We start from the raw sequence: 17,370 nt of genomic DNA, 5'->3' as shown, positions 1-17,370 counted from the left end.
ATTCTGCATATTGAGCAATGCATTTTGGGATGTGGAAACTTTCCTGGTTGGAAATAGTATTGTGACAATTTGGAGCCTGTTTGCCTGCATCATAAGGAGAGGTGCATCTCACCTGTTTAGTAGATAGATAGATAGATAGATAGATAGATAGATAGATAGATAGATAGATAGATAGATAGATAGATAGATAGATAGATAGATAGATAGATAGATAGATAGATAGATAGATAGATAGATAGATATCGCTATATATATTTATACATGCATAAAATAGGAGATCTCTGCAGCCCACATTGAGAAGTAAGTAAAAAGGAAGAAAGTTGAAGTCAGCTGGAAGGGTTAATGGAGCTTTGCCTTCCTAGGCTCAGATTACAATGAGAAGCCTCTTCTTTCCCAGCAGGGTTTTTGCTTACATTGGTCTTTAGATCTCAGCAGAAGAGAGTTGTATATTTATGTGAGCACTACATGTAGGTGGAAAGAACAGACACAGCAAGGCTTTTGCATGGACTTTCATTCGTTTGTGGCTAAATTCTGCAGAATAATTCATCTGGAACTGTGTGTTCATGAGGTCCTCCTGCTTTTTCATTTGCCGATGGATGAAAGGAAACACATGGTAACGTTATCAAGACGCCTGTGCAGGACCTGAGCCTGTCTGAGAGGCAGTTGAAGGTGTCGGAGCTTGCTGAAACGTAGCATCTCGCTCAGGAAGCTTGCTCTTCTACTGGTTAACATGGGAATGGCCAGCTCTGCTTCTCTCCAGGACTTGTATCTCCAGCAAGCAGGCGCTTTAAGAGAGTAGCACGACTTGACTTGGCTCATACCAGAGAGGCCACTGGTGGTGGTGGTGGTGGTGGTGACATCTCCACAACTTATCTCTAGAGATGTTCCATGGACTGATGACACAGTGCAGTTGACTGATCGGAAGTGCACTCAGCTTGAGAGATACTTACTATAAGGGAGCAGTCTTGGAGTGTCAGCTCTTGGGATATGGATCTGCTTAGAGTTATAGTGGCTTTGCTTTGGGGCTTCTGTTGCCTCGTACAAGGTTTAGGGGAAAGCCATGTCCATTCTAGTTTTATTTACCGAAGACTGAGGAATCATGAGCGAAAGGAGATCCAAAGAGAGATCCTCTCCATTCTAGGCTTGCCCCATCGACCCAGGCCATTCTCACCTGGCAAGCAGGCTTCTTCTGCACCTCTGTTTATGCTGGACCTCTATAATGTCATGGCTAATGAAGAAGAGCATGACATGTTGGGGTATACCTTAAGTGGATCTATGATGGAGAGCCGGGGACTGAGAAAGGGATACCCAACAGTAGCTAATGGTTATTCTCGAAAAGCCCAAGCTTATCGCACAGCCCCACTGACCACCCAAAGCCCACCTTTGGCCAGTCTACATGACACCAACTTCCTCAATGATGCTGACATGGTCATGAGCTTTGTCAACCTTGGTATGTATCACCAAACACAATTACTGTGTTTGTCTACTTCTGTACCGATAACATATATTGATAAGATGACTATACACGATATAATCTGGTTGTACAATCTCTGTATGAGATTGACCAGAGGACATACTTTAACAGTTCATTTAATTAGTATCAATGAAGGCAATCCCTGGTATTACATAGCTGATGGAAGAGCTGGGGATTTCACCAGATTTACTAAAAGTAGAGAGTGCAAAATGTGGTGCAGCTCTGAACAGAAAGGGTTTAATGTCAAAGTTTAATTAAACAAGCTGAAATTAGAAGCTGATTGATATATCTGGCTGCACCAAATTTTACACTCTCCACTTTTAGTATATCAGCCCCACTGTTTGGTGTATTGTTTAAACCATGTTCCAAATGTATGCTGCAGAAAAGTCAGTGTTTTCTAATAACCCTAGTTTACACCATTGCCTATGTTCCAGTATGTTACAAAAAATAAATAAAAAGAACAGTAGTATCCATTTTATATAACCTGATTGTAAAATATTTTTTAAATCTCTTTCTGATTGAACAAAACTATGTAATATGAGGACAAATCCAAACAGCCCATTTAATTAGCATCAAACCCTTGCACTACATAGTTGATGATAGATCTAGGGCTCCTTAACACCAGTTGAAGCAAGTGCACTATTTAAAATGCATCCCCAAAGCATGCACAGTCACTCTATCGCACAGCATTGAGTTCTATTCCAGGATTTTGAATACAGGACAGCAGCATGCGTTTTTTGTTCTGCACCAGAGCATACATAAAGCAATGAAACGCAATGAAACACATATCTGTCTAGGATTTTCTTTTTTTTTTCTATGCGTAAAAATTGTCCTGTTCTTTTTTTTTTTTTTAATGGTATATATGTATAGGCATGTCCTCAGATGCAGATTTTTGGATTTCGTGTTGCGGATCTGAATGTTTACGCACCTGTATGAATGTCAACCATTGGAAGCAATGCAGCTGCGTTCAGATCCGTTAATACAAAAGGGCTTTAAATGTTTATTTTTTTATGGTCGTATAAATGAGGCCTGTATATAAAAAAAAAAAAAAAACTGCAAATGTATTATAAACGCATGTGAACGGACACATGGAACTGCACACTGGATGCCAGGAATGCAGTATATGAGCCTAAGGGCCCATTCACACTGTACTGTTGCAACACAAGAGCTGCAACACTAAACACATATGCTTAATGGTAAAAAAAATATGCAGTCTTTACATCTCTGCTATGTTTTGCAGCACATTTTGGAAAATATGAGGTATATGATTTGGTACCAGTTCTTCATCATTGTGAGGTGTGCAGAATAGTATAGCGCCATAACGCTTTACAGCACACATTGAAGGTTGCATAAAAAAATGCATCTGAATTGCTGACGCACAGGTGCAAATGGGCCCCTTTGGAGATTGTACAATCAGATTGTATAGTTTATAGTCATGGTTACTCTGTGATTAATATTATTTTACAGAATTGATATAGCTCCAACAGCACTTTACAATGTAAAGGGAAACAATACAAGAGGGTTAGGATGTAGAACAGTATTGCTAAAAAAACAAGTTCATAAGGATCCCCAACGTTTGTATAAAATATGGATTACACTGGAGATGGTGGCAATCATTTATCCTGGATATGTATTTGAATTCTGTTTAAATTCTGTCTGCTATAGGAGGGTCTCCTAACTAGGGCTGGTGTAAAATATCATGGCTTGACAGCATACTTACATAACCTAAAAAGAACCCCCCTAATCTGTCCAATGTTCTAAATACACCCTATACACCAGAGAGTTGAGAAATAGATCATCCCATTAGTAAATACCCACACATATCTTTTTTTAGCATATTAACTGACAGATTATGTCCATTATCTTAGCAGATGATCAGCAATCCAATTTCTCAAACCATTTCGTCTTGGTTTAGTTGTTCAGCAGAGGGGAAAACGTTTGACAGGTCACATCTTGTACTGATCAGTGCTGCTCTGTGGTTTATGTTGAATTCTTAACACAAACATGATGGAAGATATAAGTTCCCCATATGGTATAGTTACAGGAGATTGTTATTTCTTATTATATGCTTCATGGCTTTGTAACAAGTTTATAGAAGATGCCCCCCCTCTTCCCCACACCATGCTCCTTGGAGGGCACTTGGAACCTGCTCCATCATGGCTGCTCCCACCATAGGGGGAAGTGGGGTTCATTTAGATGATTCAGTCTCGTGTTCTAGAACAATTAGGACAGGAATAAACAGAAGCCGTGTTTGGATCAGCGTGGGAACTTGCCAATTGAGGACAAGAAAATAAACACTACTGCTGACAGAATTCAACCATACAATGCTTTATCAATAGGAGGTGCCAGGGGCTGCTCTGGGGTAGGCTCCCCCTTTTTATCATTAGGCTGGTCAGTGAATCTCAAGGCGAGTGTGGAACTACAAGTCTCAGTAAGCAAACACCAATCATAATTTTCTATTATACAGCTTTGATTATGATATTAGTCCTTTCCCCAGCAGGTCATTCATCTGACACCACTGAATCATATCTGTATACCTCTCTGTACACGCTCATATTTCTAAACTACAAATCCCAGCAAGCTAACCCTTAGCAGATTTTTTCATTGTATTAGTTTTGATTATTGCAGAAGTAATGTCTCAGCAGGTCATTATTATGTATTACTACTGCACCTTATCTATATATAAACTACAGATCCCAGCAAGCCAACCCTGAGCAGAATTTTTCATTTTATTCTTTTTGAATATTGTATAAGTAATTTCTCAGCAGCTCATTATTATGTATCATTACTACTTCACCTCATTGATATATAAACTACACATTTCAGCAAGCCAACCCTGAGCAGAATTCTTCTTCTTCTTTTTTTTTTTTTTTTTTTTTTTTTTTTTTTTTAGATTTAGAGCAGAATTTTTCATTTTATTCGTTTTGAATATTGTATAAGTAATTTCCCAGCAGGTCATTATTATGTATCACTACTGCACCTTATCTATACATATATACTTATTCATTATATTAGTTTTGATTATTGTAGAATTAATTTCTCAGAAGGTCATTATTATATATTACTATTACACCTTATCTATATATAAACTACAGATCCCAGCAAGCCAACCCTGGGCAGAGTTTTTCATTTTCTTTTGTTTTGATTATTATATAAGTAATTTTTCAGCAGGTCATTATTATGTATCACTACTGCACCTTATCTTTATATAAACTACAAATCCCAGCAAGCCAAACCTGAGCAGATTTTTTCATTGTATTCGTTTTCATTATTGTAGAAATAATTTCTCAGCAGGTCATTACTATCTATCACTACTGCACCTTATCTATAAATAAACTACAAATCCGAGGAAGCCAAACCTGTGCAGAATTGTTCTTTTTTTTTTTTTTTTTAGATTTGATTAATATATAAGTACTTTATCAGCAGGTTAATAATATGTATCACTACTGCACCTTATCTATATATTTCTCTGTAAACCAGACAACCTCTTCTATCAATTGAACTACAAGTTTCAGCAAGCTCATGCACAATTCTATTTTTTATTCAATTTAATTACTGTATGTAAGTTTGGTTTTTTGTTTTTACCCAGCAGGCTGTTACATCTTATTTCTATATTTCCCTGTAAACCAGACAACCTCCTGTATTTATTGAATTAAAAATGTAGGCAGACTAACCAGGCAGAATTCTTAATTTTTAAACTTCTGGTTAATGTATAAATAACTTACCAGCAGGTCATTCATTTGTCACTACTACATCTAAATTATACATTTCCTTGAACACCTGCAGGTAACCTTCTGTATTTATTGAACTACATGTTTCAGCAAGCCAAGCTCAGGAACAATCCTATTTTTCTTTTTTTTTATAACTGTGATCATTTTTATTGTATATAGTAGATCATTTCCCAGCAGGTCTTTAATGCGACTACATCTTATCTCTGTACTTCCCTGCATCAGACAATTTTTGTATTTATTAAATTACAAATCCCATCAAGCCAAGCCCGAAAATAATTATTCATGTTTTATGTAATTTCCCAGCAGGTCATTAATTTGTTACTAATGTACATTATCTATATATTTTGCTGTAAACCAGACAACCTCTTATATTTATAGAACTTCGAGTCTCAGCCAAGCCATAAGGCACAATCCATTTTTTTACAGCTAAAATTATTAATATATACGTAATTTCCCAGCAGATCAATAATACCACTGCGCCTTATGCTTCCTTAATAGGCAATATCTTGTATTTATTGAAGTGCAAATCCCAGCAAGTCAACCCCGAGCAGAACTCCTTTTTTTGTTGTTTTTTTTATCTTTGATTATTGTACAACAAATATCCCAGAAGGTCATTATTGTATGACTACTGCACCTTATTTCTATATTTCCCTGAAAACTAGGCAACCTTCTCTATTTCTTGAACTAAAGGTCTCAGCAAGAAAAGCTCAAGGACAATTATTTTTTTTTTAGCTTTGATTATTGTATAAGTAATTTCCAAGCAGGTCATTATTTTATCCCTGCTATACTTTCTCTCTTTATATATTTCCCTGAAAAACAGGCAACCTCCATTATTACTTGAACTACAAGTCTCAGACAATTCATTTTTTAGCCTTGATTATTTTTTAAGTAATTTCTCAGCAGGTCATTATTGTATCACTACTCTTATCTCTATATTTCCCTAAAAAACAGGCAACCCCCTCTATTACTTGAACTACAAGTCTCAACAAGGTCATTAATTAATATATATCACTACTGCACCTTATCTATATATAAACTACAAATCCCAGCAAGCCAACCCTGAGCAAAGTTGAGACGCAATTCATTTTTTAGGCTTGATTGTCGTATAAGTAATTCCCCAGCGGGTCATTATTGTATCACTATTATATCACTGTTATACCTTATGATACCTTATGACTATATTTCGATGAAAACCAAGCAACCTCCTATTACTTGAACTTTAAGCAAGGAGGTCATTAATTAATATATATCACGACTGCATTTTATCTATATATAAACTACAAATCCCAGCAAGCCAATTCTGAGCAAAGCTCAGGCGCAATTCATTTTTTTTAAGGCATGATCGTTGTATAAGTAATACAGGTCATTATTGTATCACTATTATACCTTATCTTTATATTTCCCTGAAAGCCAGGCAACCTCCTATTTTTTGAAATACAAGTCTCAGCAAGCAAAGCAATAATTAATATATATCCCTACTGCTCTTTATCTATATATAACTACAAATCCCAACAAGCCAACTCTGAGCAAAGCTCAGACACAATTCATTTTTTTTTTTTTTTTTTAGCCTTTATTGTTGTCTAAGTAATTTTCCAGCAGGTTATTACTGAGCTACTACTGCACCTTATCTTTTTGTGAACAGTCAATCGCTTGTATTTATTCAACTACAGATCTCAGCAGACGTCAAGAAGGGCATATTATGACTACACAATACACTATTAGGACTTAAATTACGAAGCAACAGGTCCCCTGGCTTTGCATTATCACAGACTACGGTTCTAAATTTTGCGAAGTATTGTCAAACTTTATTTTATTGTAAATGCAGAAGATCACATGATCGCTTGGGAAACGAAACTGGTAAAAATAAATAAATAAATAAATAACTTAAAGAAAATAATCATAATAGCACCAATATATATATATATATATATATATATATATATATATATATATATATATATATATATATATAGAGAGAGAGAGAGAGAGAGAGAGAGAGAGAGAGAGAGAGAGAGAGAGAGAGGAGACACACACACACACACTGAGCGGGTGAAATATATATAGAGAGAAAGAGAGAGAATTATATATATATAGAGAGAGAGAGAGAGAGAGAGAGAGAGAGAGAGAGAGAGAGAGAGAGAGAGAGAGAGAGAGAGAGAGAGAGAGAGAGAGAGAGAGGGGGGAGAGGGGGAGGGAGAGGAAGAGAGAGAGAGAAAGAGGAGACACATACACTAAGAGGGTGAAATATATAAATATATATATAGAGAAAGAGGGAAAGTAATATATATATATATATATTTATAGAGAGAGAGAGAGAGAGAGAGAGAGAAGAGAGAGGGAGGGAGGGAGAGGGAAAGAGAGAGAGGTAGACATACATTATATATATATATATATATATATATATATATATATATATATATATATATATATATATATATATATATATATATATATATATATTACACAAATGTGATTGTGCTGCCTGTGCAGCACATATTCGGCGATTTGATTGCATTGGAATGGGCTTTGGTTTGGATGTGTGTGTTGGGAGTGATGGTGTTTGTCTGGCTGGTCTTGTGATTTACCTTGTAGAAAGAGTGCTCTCCGTGTGATTGAGGAAGGAAATGATTAGTAAAGCGCCGTGCCCCCGAACAAGCGTGTACTGGGCACAGACTGACAAAGCAATTCAGTGCTAATAATATTATGACATAAGACAACAGAGAACTTAAACAGAACCAGATATTCCGAACAAAAGCTTCGATTGTATTTCGCCTTTTTTTTCCTTATAAACCTCCCAGTCAAAATCATGTTTGAACTTCTCACCTCTAAAAAACACATTAACTGGCTCTATGATTCCAATAAAGCGAGCCCACTTTAAAGCTGAGCAGACACAATTGAACATATTCATTGCTTGTATAAACAGCTCAGGGAGACTTGCTAACTTCCAGGCTGAAACCAACTAACTTGGTGGCTTCTTACAATAATATCTCAATTAATCATGTATACTGAATAGAGCTGAAAAGCTGATACATGTATGTGCTTGTGTGATTATCATTTGTGTCTGGTACAGAAGGTCAGTGCCAACAATACAAAGTCACTATGCACTAGCATGAACTACATGGATGCAAACCTAATTTTTCCATACAAAAAAAAAACAAAAAAAAAATATCAAAAGTCAGATAAAATGGAGCAGTTGTGCATGGTAACCAATCAGCTTCCAGCTTCAGCTTATTCCGCTAGGCTTTGAAATGAAAAGCTACAAACGGATTGGTTACCCTGTACAGCTGCTCCAGATTTCTGTCTGCTCCAGTTTTAGTGAATTTCCCAGCAACGTCTCTTGTAGTTGAAGTCTGTCATAGATATGTTTCTTTGCCATAGGCATATGTGCTAATTTTGCTATCATAGACTATTCCCAGCTCCCTTCACCACATTTAGGTGAATGTAAATGCACTCTATTCCTATAGTGGGTGGCATCATTTCCTGCCAGTTTAAACGATCTTCTGGTCAGACATAACTTGGGAAGAAAACAGAAACAGGGTTTATGGCCAAAAATGCGAGGATGTAAATCACAGGTAGAAGGAAAAGCAAATGATTTAGCATATGCCGAGTGATGAATTCCATTTATTAATATCATTTCCACTGGCTGATGGGGCTTTTCCAAAGCCAGGCTTTGCTGAGACCAATCGTTATTTAACGACTCAAGTTACTGAAAGTGTTTTCTTTTTAACATTATTTAATGTGTGTGATAGAGGGATGGAGATGGGAGTTTAACTGAATGTCAATGACAACCCCTACAGAAAATGTGTAATATATAAGAATGTTCTGCTGCACCATGAGCCCACATGAGCCTGTCTACAGACATTATGGAGTATGAAGGGACAGGCTGTACAAATAAATGAAACAGTATATTTTAATTATATCAGCTAAATGCATGCAAACACACAGAGATATAACAGCAAACTGAATATATAAATATATATATATATATATATATATATATATATATATATATATATATATATATATATATATATATATATATATACACATGAACCAGCCTGTTATAATAGATAACATTGTATATAAATATAGTACAGATACAACTTTAATACTAAAATGTTTATATATGTATAGCCTACTGTGATATATTTGTTTGTATACATGCTTCAGACTATTATTTACCATTATATATAACATATAGTATATTTAATAGTTATTGTAGAGTATAAGCTAAAGGCAATCATTGACTTTTATAACGTAAACCATTGAAGAGTATACAGTAGTTCAGTCAGGATGTATTAAATTTATGAATGTTATCTCTATGGTCAAGTCCCATGGAGTACCTATTTACGGATAATCTTGTGCATACTCCCCCCCCCCCCCTCTCTCTCTATCTCTCTCTTTCCATCTCTCCATCTCTCTCTCTCTTTCTTTCTATCTCTCTCCCTCTGTCTCTGCCCCCCTTTCTCTCCATCTCTCTCTTTCTCTCTCGCTCTCCTTCTCTCCCCCCTCTCTCTTTCTCCCTCCCTCTCCCTCCCTCCCTCTCCCTCTCTCCCTCTCCCCCTCTCTCTCTCTCTCTCTCTATCTCTCTCTCCATCTCTCCATCTCTCTCTCTCTCTTCCTCCCTCTGTCTCCGCCCCCCTTTCTCTCCATCTCTCTCTTTCTCTCTCCCTCTCCTTCTCTCCCCCTCTCTCTCTACCTCCCTTCCTCCCTCTCCCTCTTCCCCTCTCCCTCTCCCCCTCTCTCTCTCTCCCTCCCTCTATCTCTCCATCTCTCTCTCTCCCTCTGTCTCCGCCCCTTTCTCTCCATCTCTCTCTTTCTCTCTCCCTCTCCTTCTCTCCCCCTCTCTCTCTTTACCTACCTCCCTCCCTCCCTCCCTCTCCCCCCTCTCTCTCTCTCCCTCTCTACCTCCCACACACTCTCTCTCTCCCTCCCACACTTTCTCTCTCTCCCTCTCCTTCTCTCCCCCCCTCTCTCTCCCTCCTACACTCTCCCTCTCCTTCTCTCTCTCTCTCTCTCTCTCCCTTTCCCTCCCTCCCTCTCTCTCTCTCTCTCCCTCCTAAACCCTCTCTCTCTCCCTCTTCTTCTCTCTCTCTCTCTTTCCCTCTCCCTCTCTCTCTGCTCTCTCTCTCTCTCCTTCTCTCTCTCTTTCCCTCTCCCTCTCCTTCTCTCTCTCTCTATCTCTCCATCTGCCCCCTCCCTCTCCCTTTCCCTCCCTCCCTCTCTCTCTCTCTCCCTCCTAAACCCTCTCTCTCTCCCTCTTCTTCTCTCTCTTTCCCTCTCCCTCTCTCTCTGCCCTCTCTCTCTCTCCTTCTCTCTCTCTTTCCCTCTCCTTCTCTCCCCCCCCCCCTCTCCCTCTCCTTCTCTCCCTTCTACTCTCCCTCTCTCCCTCTCCCTTTCTCTCTCCTCCTTTAAACAGTATATGTTATATATATAGGGTTAATAAGTAGTTATAGGCTTAATAAATATAAAGACTAATACATCTATTTTATATAATTGGAATGTACTGTTTTGTTCATGTGTTCTTTCTTACTCACAACGCCGGAAGACAGGGTGATTGTACTATATATGAGCACAGCTCATCCCCAGTGGTACAGTTTCTGATGAGTACATGACAGTAGTGCAGGTACCTCTAACAGCCATGTTACATTCTCCGGCAATTACAGGGTTACGCAATTTTTACAGGAGATCAAACACAGGATAAATGAGAACTACGCCCCTAGTAATAACGCTTTGTTGTATAGGGGGGAGTCATCCAAGTCCTTGTAAAGCACTTAGATATTATGTTAGTCGGCAGTGAAAGGGTTTCCCGGATTATGAAGAGGCAGTAGATGAAAGGCCTGTACAGATCAAACTTAATTCATGCCATCACTAATGTTTCTGAAGGTCTTGGCTGGTAACAAGGACAACAAGGCAGCGGATGACAGGGGCAGGAAGGACTTTGGAAGGGGCCAGGGAGGGGGGACCTTGGAGGACTTTCTATGCTCTGTACCTCCAAGCAGTTTGATGTCATTTATCAGCCACCGCCTAGTCCTGGAGCTAATAGGGCCACTCAGTGAGGTCAGGCAGAGCGCATTCCTCTCCTCTTGCAATCCTTACATGGCTTTCCCCTTAAGGCTGACTCATGGTTAAATCAATTGGTTCCGCTTTTAATTTATACATCAAGGCTTAGATGAAGGTCTGAACATTTGAAAATGATCAGTTTATGAAGTGCCAATTGCAGCCTCCCTGTACACTAACCATCCCCAGGGTTCCCTAGGGTTGGGTCTCATTCAATCATTGGGATGGTTTCCCACACTCCTGTTCTTTCCCAATCTTCTTTCCCTTTTGTGGCCTTTGTTCTTTCTTCTAAAGTCAACCTCTTTCATTATTTGATCATTTTATCTGGCCAAGGGCAAGAAAACTGGCCAGCCAGGCAGGTGAAGTGCACAGTCCACAGCTTTCATCCTCCTAATACAAAGGGATTAGAGGCAACCTTTCCTAGTCTTCACTACTATGCTAAGACAGGGGATCAGTGGTTTCTGTGCCTCATCCCAGCTCATACCTACACATACTAGAGTTATTGATCTACCAAATAAGGTTAGAATGCTCATACAATACATGGTGTAAATATTGACTTCTTGTTTTTTTTAAATGTTCCTCTAACATGATTGGGTATTTAGAGTGACCAGGGTCTCATTTACTAACTGCAGATTCAACATAGTAAAACTGCTTTACTAAATGAGTTGAAGCTGTTCTCACGATAGATTATGTGAATATTTACTTCAGTTATCTAATCATGTACTAAAAAAAATCCTATTTTAATGTCCCTCTCACATGACCTGGTATTTAGGGGGAGATTTACTAAAACTGGATCACTCTGAAACTGGTGCAGTTGTACATGGTAGCCAATCAGGTTTTAACTTCAGCTTGTTCATTTAAACTGTTACAGTAAACCTGGAAGCTGATTGGTTTTTATGCAGAGCTGCACCAGGTTCTGCACAACAAATCTCTCCCTTAGTAACCAGAGCCTCACCTGCTAATCCAACATAGTGAGACTCAGGGGCGTAACTACAGGGGTTGCAATTGCAACCGGGCCCCATGCTCCAGGGGGCCTGTGCGGTTCCCCTGTACTCCTGGATAGGAGGGGTGGAGGGGCAGGATGTAGAGAGATCACTGTCCTCCTTTTTCCTCCACTAGCTTCAGGAGGAAAATGGAGGAGATTGGCTCCTCTGTATGCTGCCCCCACCACTCCTCTGTCTCTGAGCCCTTGTTTGCTCCCCTGGTCCCCCCCCCCCCCCACTGTGCTACCTTCCCTCTCCTGCCAGCTGCTGCATGGATGTGTGACAATAGAGAACCAAGAAGGGGTCATAAATATGTAATTTACCAGCTCCTTCCTTTTCTGAATGGACACAGTCATAGTCAGTGACATTGTAAAAAAAATTTAATAAAATGATAAAAAATAATACACTTGAAATACCAAAAAATAAAAACTACTGACACCAGTGGGTGATCTTCCAGGATTGCAAAGGTCACACTTGCGACTGGGTCCTGGCATTCCACTGCTGAACTTGTGAAAGGGTCCCTCTACTCTAATACTGTAAAAAAAAAAAAAGGCCCCTTAACAAGAGTAAAGGGCCCCAGGATCAGTAGGAAGAGCCCTAGGCTTGAAGGGAAGGGCCCCAGCCAAGGGCCCTTCATGGTTTCTTGCACTGGGGCCCTGAAGGTTCTAGTAATGCCTCTGGTGAGACAGATTTACTAAAGTAGTTGAGAATGTTCACACAATAAATGATGTAAATATAATATTCAACTATGTGCAGATGAATTAGGTAAGCATGAATTTTCTTTTCAGGAATGGGTCATTGAAGTGATAAGTTGATCTCACTATGTAGATGTTGCAGTAAGTAAATAAGGTAACGCTGTATACCCAATTGTGGGAGGAACATAAGAAAATAGATTTTTTTTTCTAGCACACGATTGGATGTTTACAGTGAACACAGCTTCACTTTTTTATTATTTTACTAACATTTACATGAACTTTCACTTGGAAATCATCCCCATTCTAACTTTCTTTATGCTTGATTCACAAAGCTTTAGCACAAGGATGATGATCTTCATCTGACTGTAATTGTAATTGTATCTCTCTCTAGACTTGTAAATAATTCTTGCTTTTTCTTAAATGAGTACCCATATCCTGGTGTGTCGGCTTTGTGGACCGAGCCTTTTGTATTGCTGTAGGTGTGTAATATGCAATCATGGCTTGCATCTTAACAGTATGCTAAATAAACTACATTCTACTATACAATAACTGTGCTTGTCATGTATGTTTTCTCTGTATATATATGATGACATCAATCATTTATTTAGCACTTTCTCAAGGTTTTTTTTTTTTTAAATGACCCTGTAAATAAGGTTTCTACTACAATCTATCAAGTACTGACAAAGCCATGACCTATACTGCATTGCATAGTCTGACATCAATCTGCTGTATGTGACGTCATTAACATACCTTGTTACGCAATGAGACCTGTCTATAGGAAGTAGTGGGTTTATCCTCCCTGACACTCTCTTTTGTCCTGGATGCTCTGTGTTCGCAGTTTATTAAATTGTAGAAGCTTTGTCTAGCTCGGTGCTGAATACAAGTACCGAATCATGCTAGAATACATTTTTTTTTTTACTTCTTCATTTACTTTAACCTAAAGTTGCTGGTGGAAAGCATAGGCTGACAGTGTTTAGACCTTGCTTAATCTTCAAACTGGGTATTGGTAGAGGTTTGGAGTCTAATCTGAAATCAGAATTATATATACAGTATTCCCAATCCCAGATAGTCCATAGAGGAGCCCACAAGAGGGGGGCATCATGTAAGCATTTCCTAGAAAACCCCTTAAGTGCACATTATAATGTAGGCTTTTCAGGTGCTTTTAGCAGCAGATCCAGCTTGACCTGCGACCTGTGCTTTCCTTGGTTTACAGAATCTTAATTAATACCAATGGTAGCTGTGGCTTTTAAAGACTGACCGGGTTTGCCCTCTTGTTTGTACCCTCCTTGGTGTACATACGTTTATTCCAAACCAGTCAGGATAGTGGTGTTGAGCAGCAGATGAGACCTAAACTCCTGGTGGTGTCCTCCTTAATGTGCATAATCATATTTAATACCAGTAGTATCTGTGGCTTTTAGCCACAGATACAGATTGCCCATTTGGTTTTTGCCCTCCTTGGTGTACAACATTTTATTAAAAAGCAGTCAAAGAGGTGACATTTTAGCAACAGATGAAGCCTGATCTTGAGGTGTCCTCCTTGGAGTACATCATGTTAAATTAATATCAGTCATAGTGGAGGCATTTATCAGCAGATGAAGCCTGTACTCCTGGCAGTGCCCTCCTTGGTGTAATATAATCTTATTTCGTACCAGTGGTAGCTGTGTCTTTTGAAAGCTGATCAAGTTTGGCCTCTTGGCTGTACCCTCCTTCATATACATACTACCAGTCCTTACTGTGGCTTTTTGCAGTAGATGAATTCTGCTGTCTTGGCTATGCCCTCCTTGGTGTATATATACCCTCCTTCATATACATACTACCAGTTCTTACTGTGGCTTTTTGCAGTAGATGAAGTCTGCTGTCTTGGCTATGCCCTCCTTGGTGTATATATACCCTCCTTCATATACATACTACCAGTCCTTACTGTGGCTTTTTGCAGTAGATGAATTCTGCTGTCTTGGCTATGCCCTCCTTGGTGTATATATACCCTCCTTCATATACATACTACCAGTCCTTACTGTGGCTTTTTGCAGTAGATGAATTCTGCTGTCTTATATGCCCTCCTTGGTGTATATATACCCTCCTTCATATACATACTACCAGTCCTTACTGTGGCTTTTTGCAGTAGATGAATTCTGCTGTCTTGGCTATGCCCTCCTTGGTGTATATATACCATCCTTCATATACATACTACCAGTCCTTACTGTGGCTTTTTGCAGAAGATGAATTCTGCTGTCTTGGCTATGCCCTCCTTGGTGTATATATACCCTCCTTCATATACATACTACCAGTCCTTACTGTGGCTTTTTGCAGTAGATGAATTCTGCTGTCTTGGCTATGCCCTCCTTGGTGTATATATACCCTCCTTCATATACATACTACCAGTCCTTACTGTGGCTTTTTGCAGTAGATGAATTCTGCTGTCTTGGCTATGCCCTCCTTGGTGTATATATACCCTCCTTCATATACATACTACCAGTCCTTACTGTGGCTTTTTGCAGTAGATGAATTCTGCTGTCTTGGCTATGCCCTCCTTGGTGTATATATACCCTCCTTCATATACATACTACCAGTCCTTACTGTGGCTTTTTGCAGTAGATGAATTCTGCTGTCTTGGCTATGCCCTCCTTGGTGTATATATACCCTCCTTCATTTACATAATACCAGTTCTTACTGTGGCTTTTTGCAGTAGATGAATTCTGCTGTCTTGGCTATGCCCTCCTTGGTGTATATAATCCTGGTTCTTACCAGTCCTAGCCGTGGGAAAGCGTCTCTTTCTACTACTAGAAGAGGCAGCATTGCTGGCTGGACTGCACATGGGAAGAGGTGAGCAGCAAACAATGGCAGCCATTGTTCTCCATCTATATTTCTGAAGGAGCCGACTACAGATTATTGGTTATAGGTAGGGTTTCCCCTCTTCTCAGGTCGGCTAGAAAGAGATTTTCCGCTTACATTGCTTGTAGAATGAAAGGACACAGCACAGCTAACACGATTATCTGTAGAGAAGCTTTCTGAGATATGAAGAAGCCCTGAGGTCTTTATTGCCAGGACCCCCGGATGGATCTTCTGGGAGAGATGCTGGGGGGTCATTGGACCTTTGTCTTCTTCATTCTGCTAATGTCTGTAGGAGATTTAAAAAAAAAAAAAAAAAGCTGACTACCTAGACTACAAAAGTCCTAGATTGTAACGATAATGGAAAGATGAGTGCTGGGCTCCAAAATGTTATTATGTATTCTTTATTGTAATAAAATGTAACTGTTGTTGGAAATAACAAGCAGTGTAACATATTGTATCAAAATTGATAAACATGAATTCCAGAGCTTTGCATTACATGGAGAACTGGCTGCTTATCTAGCAAAATGAATGATAAAATGATATTTTTAGCAGTTTCAACAGCTGATTTATCACTTACTGAGTATACAGCTTCAGCTTTTTAACATTTTCAGCAACTGATTAACCACTTGCCTACTAGGCACTTTTACCCCCTCCCTGCCCAGGCCAGTTTTCAGCGCTGTCACATTTTGAATGTCAATTGTGCGCCCATGGCACACTGTACCCATATGACATTTTTAATCATTTTTTTTCACACAAATAGAGCTTCCTTTTGGTGGTATTTAATCACCACTGGGTTTTTAATTTTTTGCTGAGTAAATGAATAAAAAACAAACATTTTTTTTACAGTTTGTTATACAATTTAGCAAACATGTCATTTTTCTCCTCCACAGATGTGCGCTAATGAGGCTATACTAATGGCACTGATAAGCTGCAGTGATGGGCACTGATAGGTGGCATTGATGGGCACTGATAGCCTGCAGTGATGGGTATTAATAGGTAGCACTGATGGGCACTGATAGGTGGCACTAATGAGCACTAATTAGGAGATATTGATGAGGCTGTACTTATAGGCAGCACTGATGGGCACTGATAAGTGGCACTGATGGTCACTGATAGGTGGCACTGATAGGCGGCAGTGATAGGTGGCACTGATGGGCACTGATAGGTGACACTGAATATGAGGCACTGAATGGCAGCACTGATGGACACTGATTGGCAACACTAATGAGCACTGATTGGCAGCACTAATGAGCACTAATTGGCAGCACTGGTGGGCACTGATTGGCAACACTGGTGGGTATTGATAGGCAGCACTGGTGGGCACTGTTGGGACTGCACTGTTCATCAGGACACTAATAATCAGTGCCCTGATGATCAGAGTAGATGTCCCTTTAACACAAGCTGTTTATCGTCTCTGTTCTCTCATCGTGCTGTCCATGGGAAGAAAAGAATGCTGATAACCAGCTTGTGCTGACATCATGATCAGCTGTCATTTGACACTGATCAAGTGGTAAAGGGCCGCTCTGTTTGGCCCTTTACCCCGATCTGTGATCAACTGTATCCGAAGGATGCAACGATCACAGAGCGCATTGCAG

The 17,370-nt window shown here is 39.4% G+C and overlaps 1 protein-coding gene across 1 annotated transcript in view; it reads left to right on the top strand.

The window, feature by feature from the left end:
* The first annotated feature begins 436 nt into the window (after positions 1-436).
* BMP5 (bone morphogenetic protein 5) overlaps positions 437-17,370 on the top strand; it is a 233,717-nt gene continuing 216,783 nt past the window's right edge. The window contains exon 1 of the mRNA XM_082249982.1: positions 437-1,450. Coding sequence (XP_082106108.1) covers positions 988-1,450 — 463 coding nt within the window. The 5' untranslated portion in view covers positions 437-987. The remainder of the gene's footprint in view (positions 1,451-17,370) is intronic.

This window comes from Pelophylax lessonae (genome assembly GCF_965119305.1).
Source record: "Pelophylax lessonae genome assembly, chromosome: 3".
NCBI classification, from domain to species: domain Eukaryota; kingdom Metazoa; phylum Chordata; class Amphibia; order Anura; family Ranidae; genus Pelophylax; species Pelophylax lessonae.
This window is presented reverse-complemented; position numbering and strand designations above follow the sequence as displayed.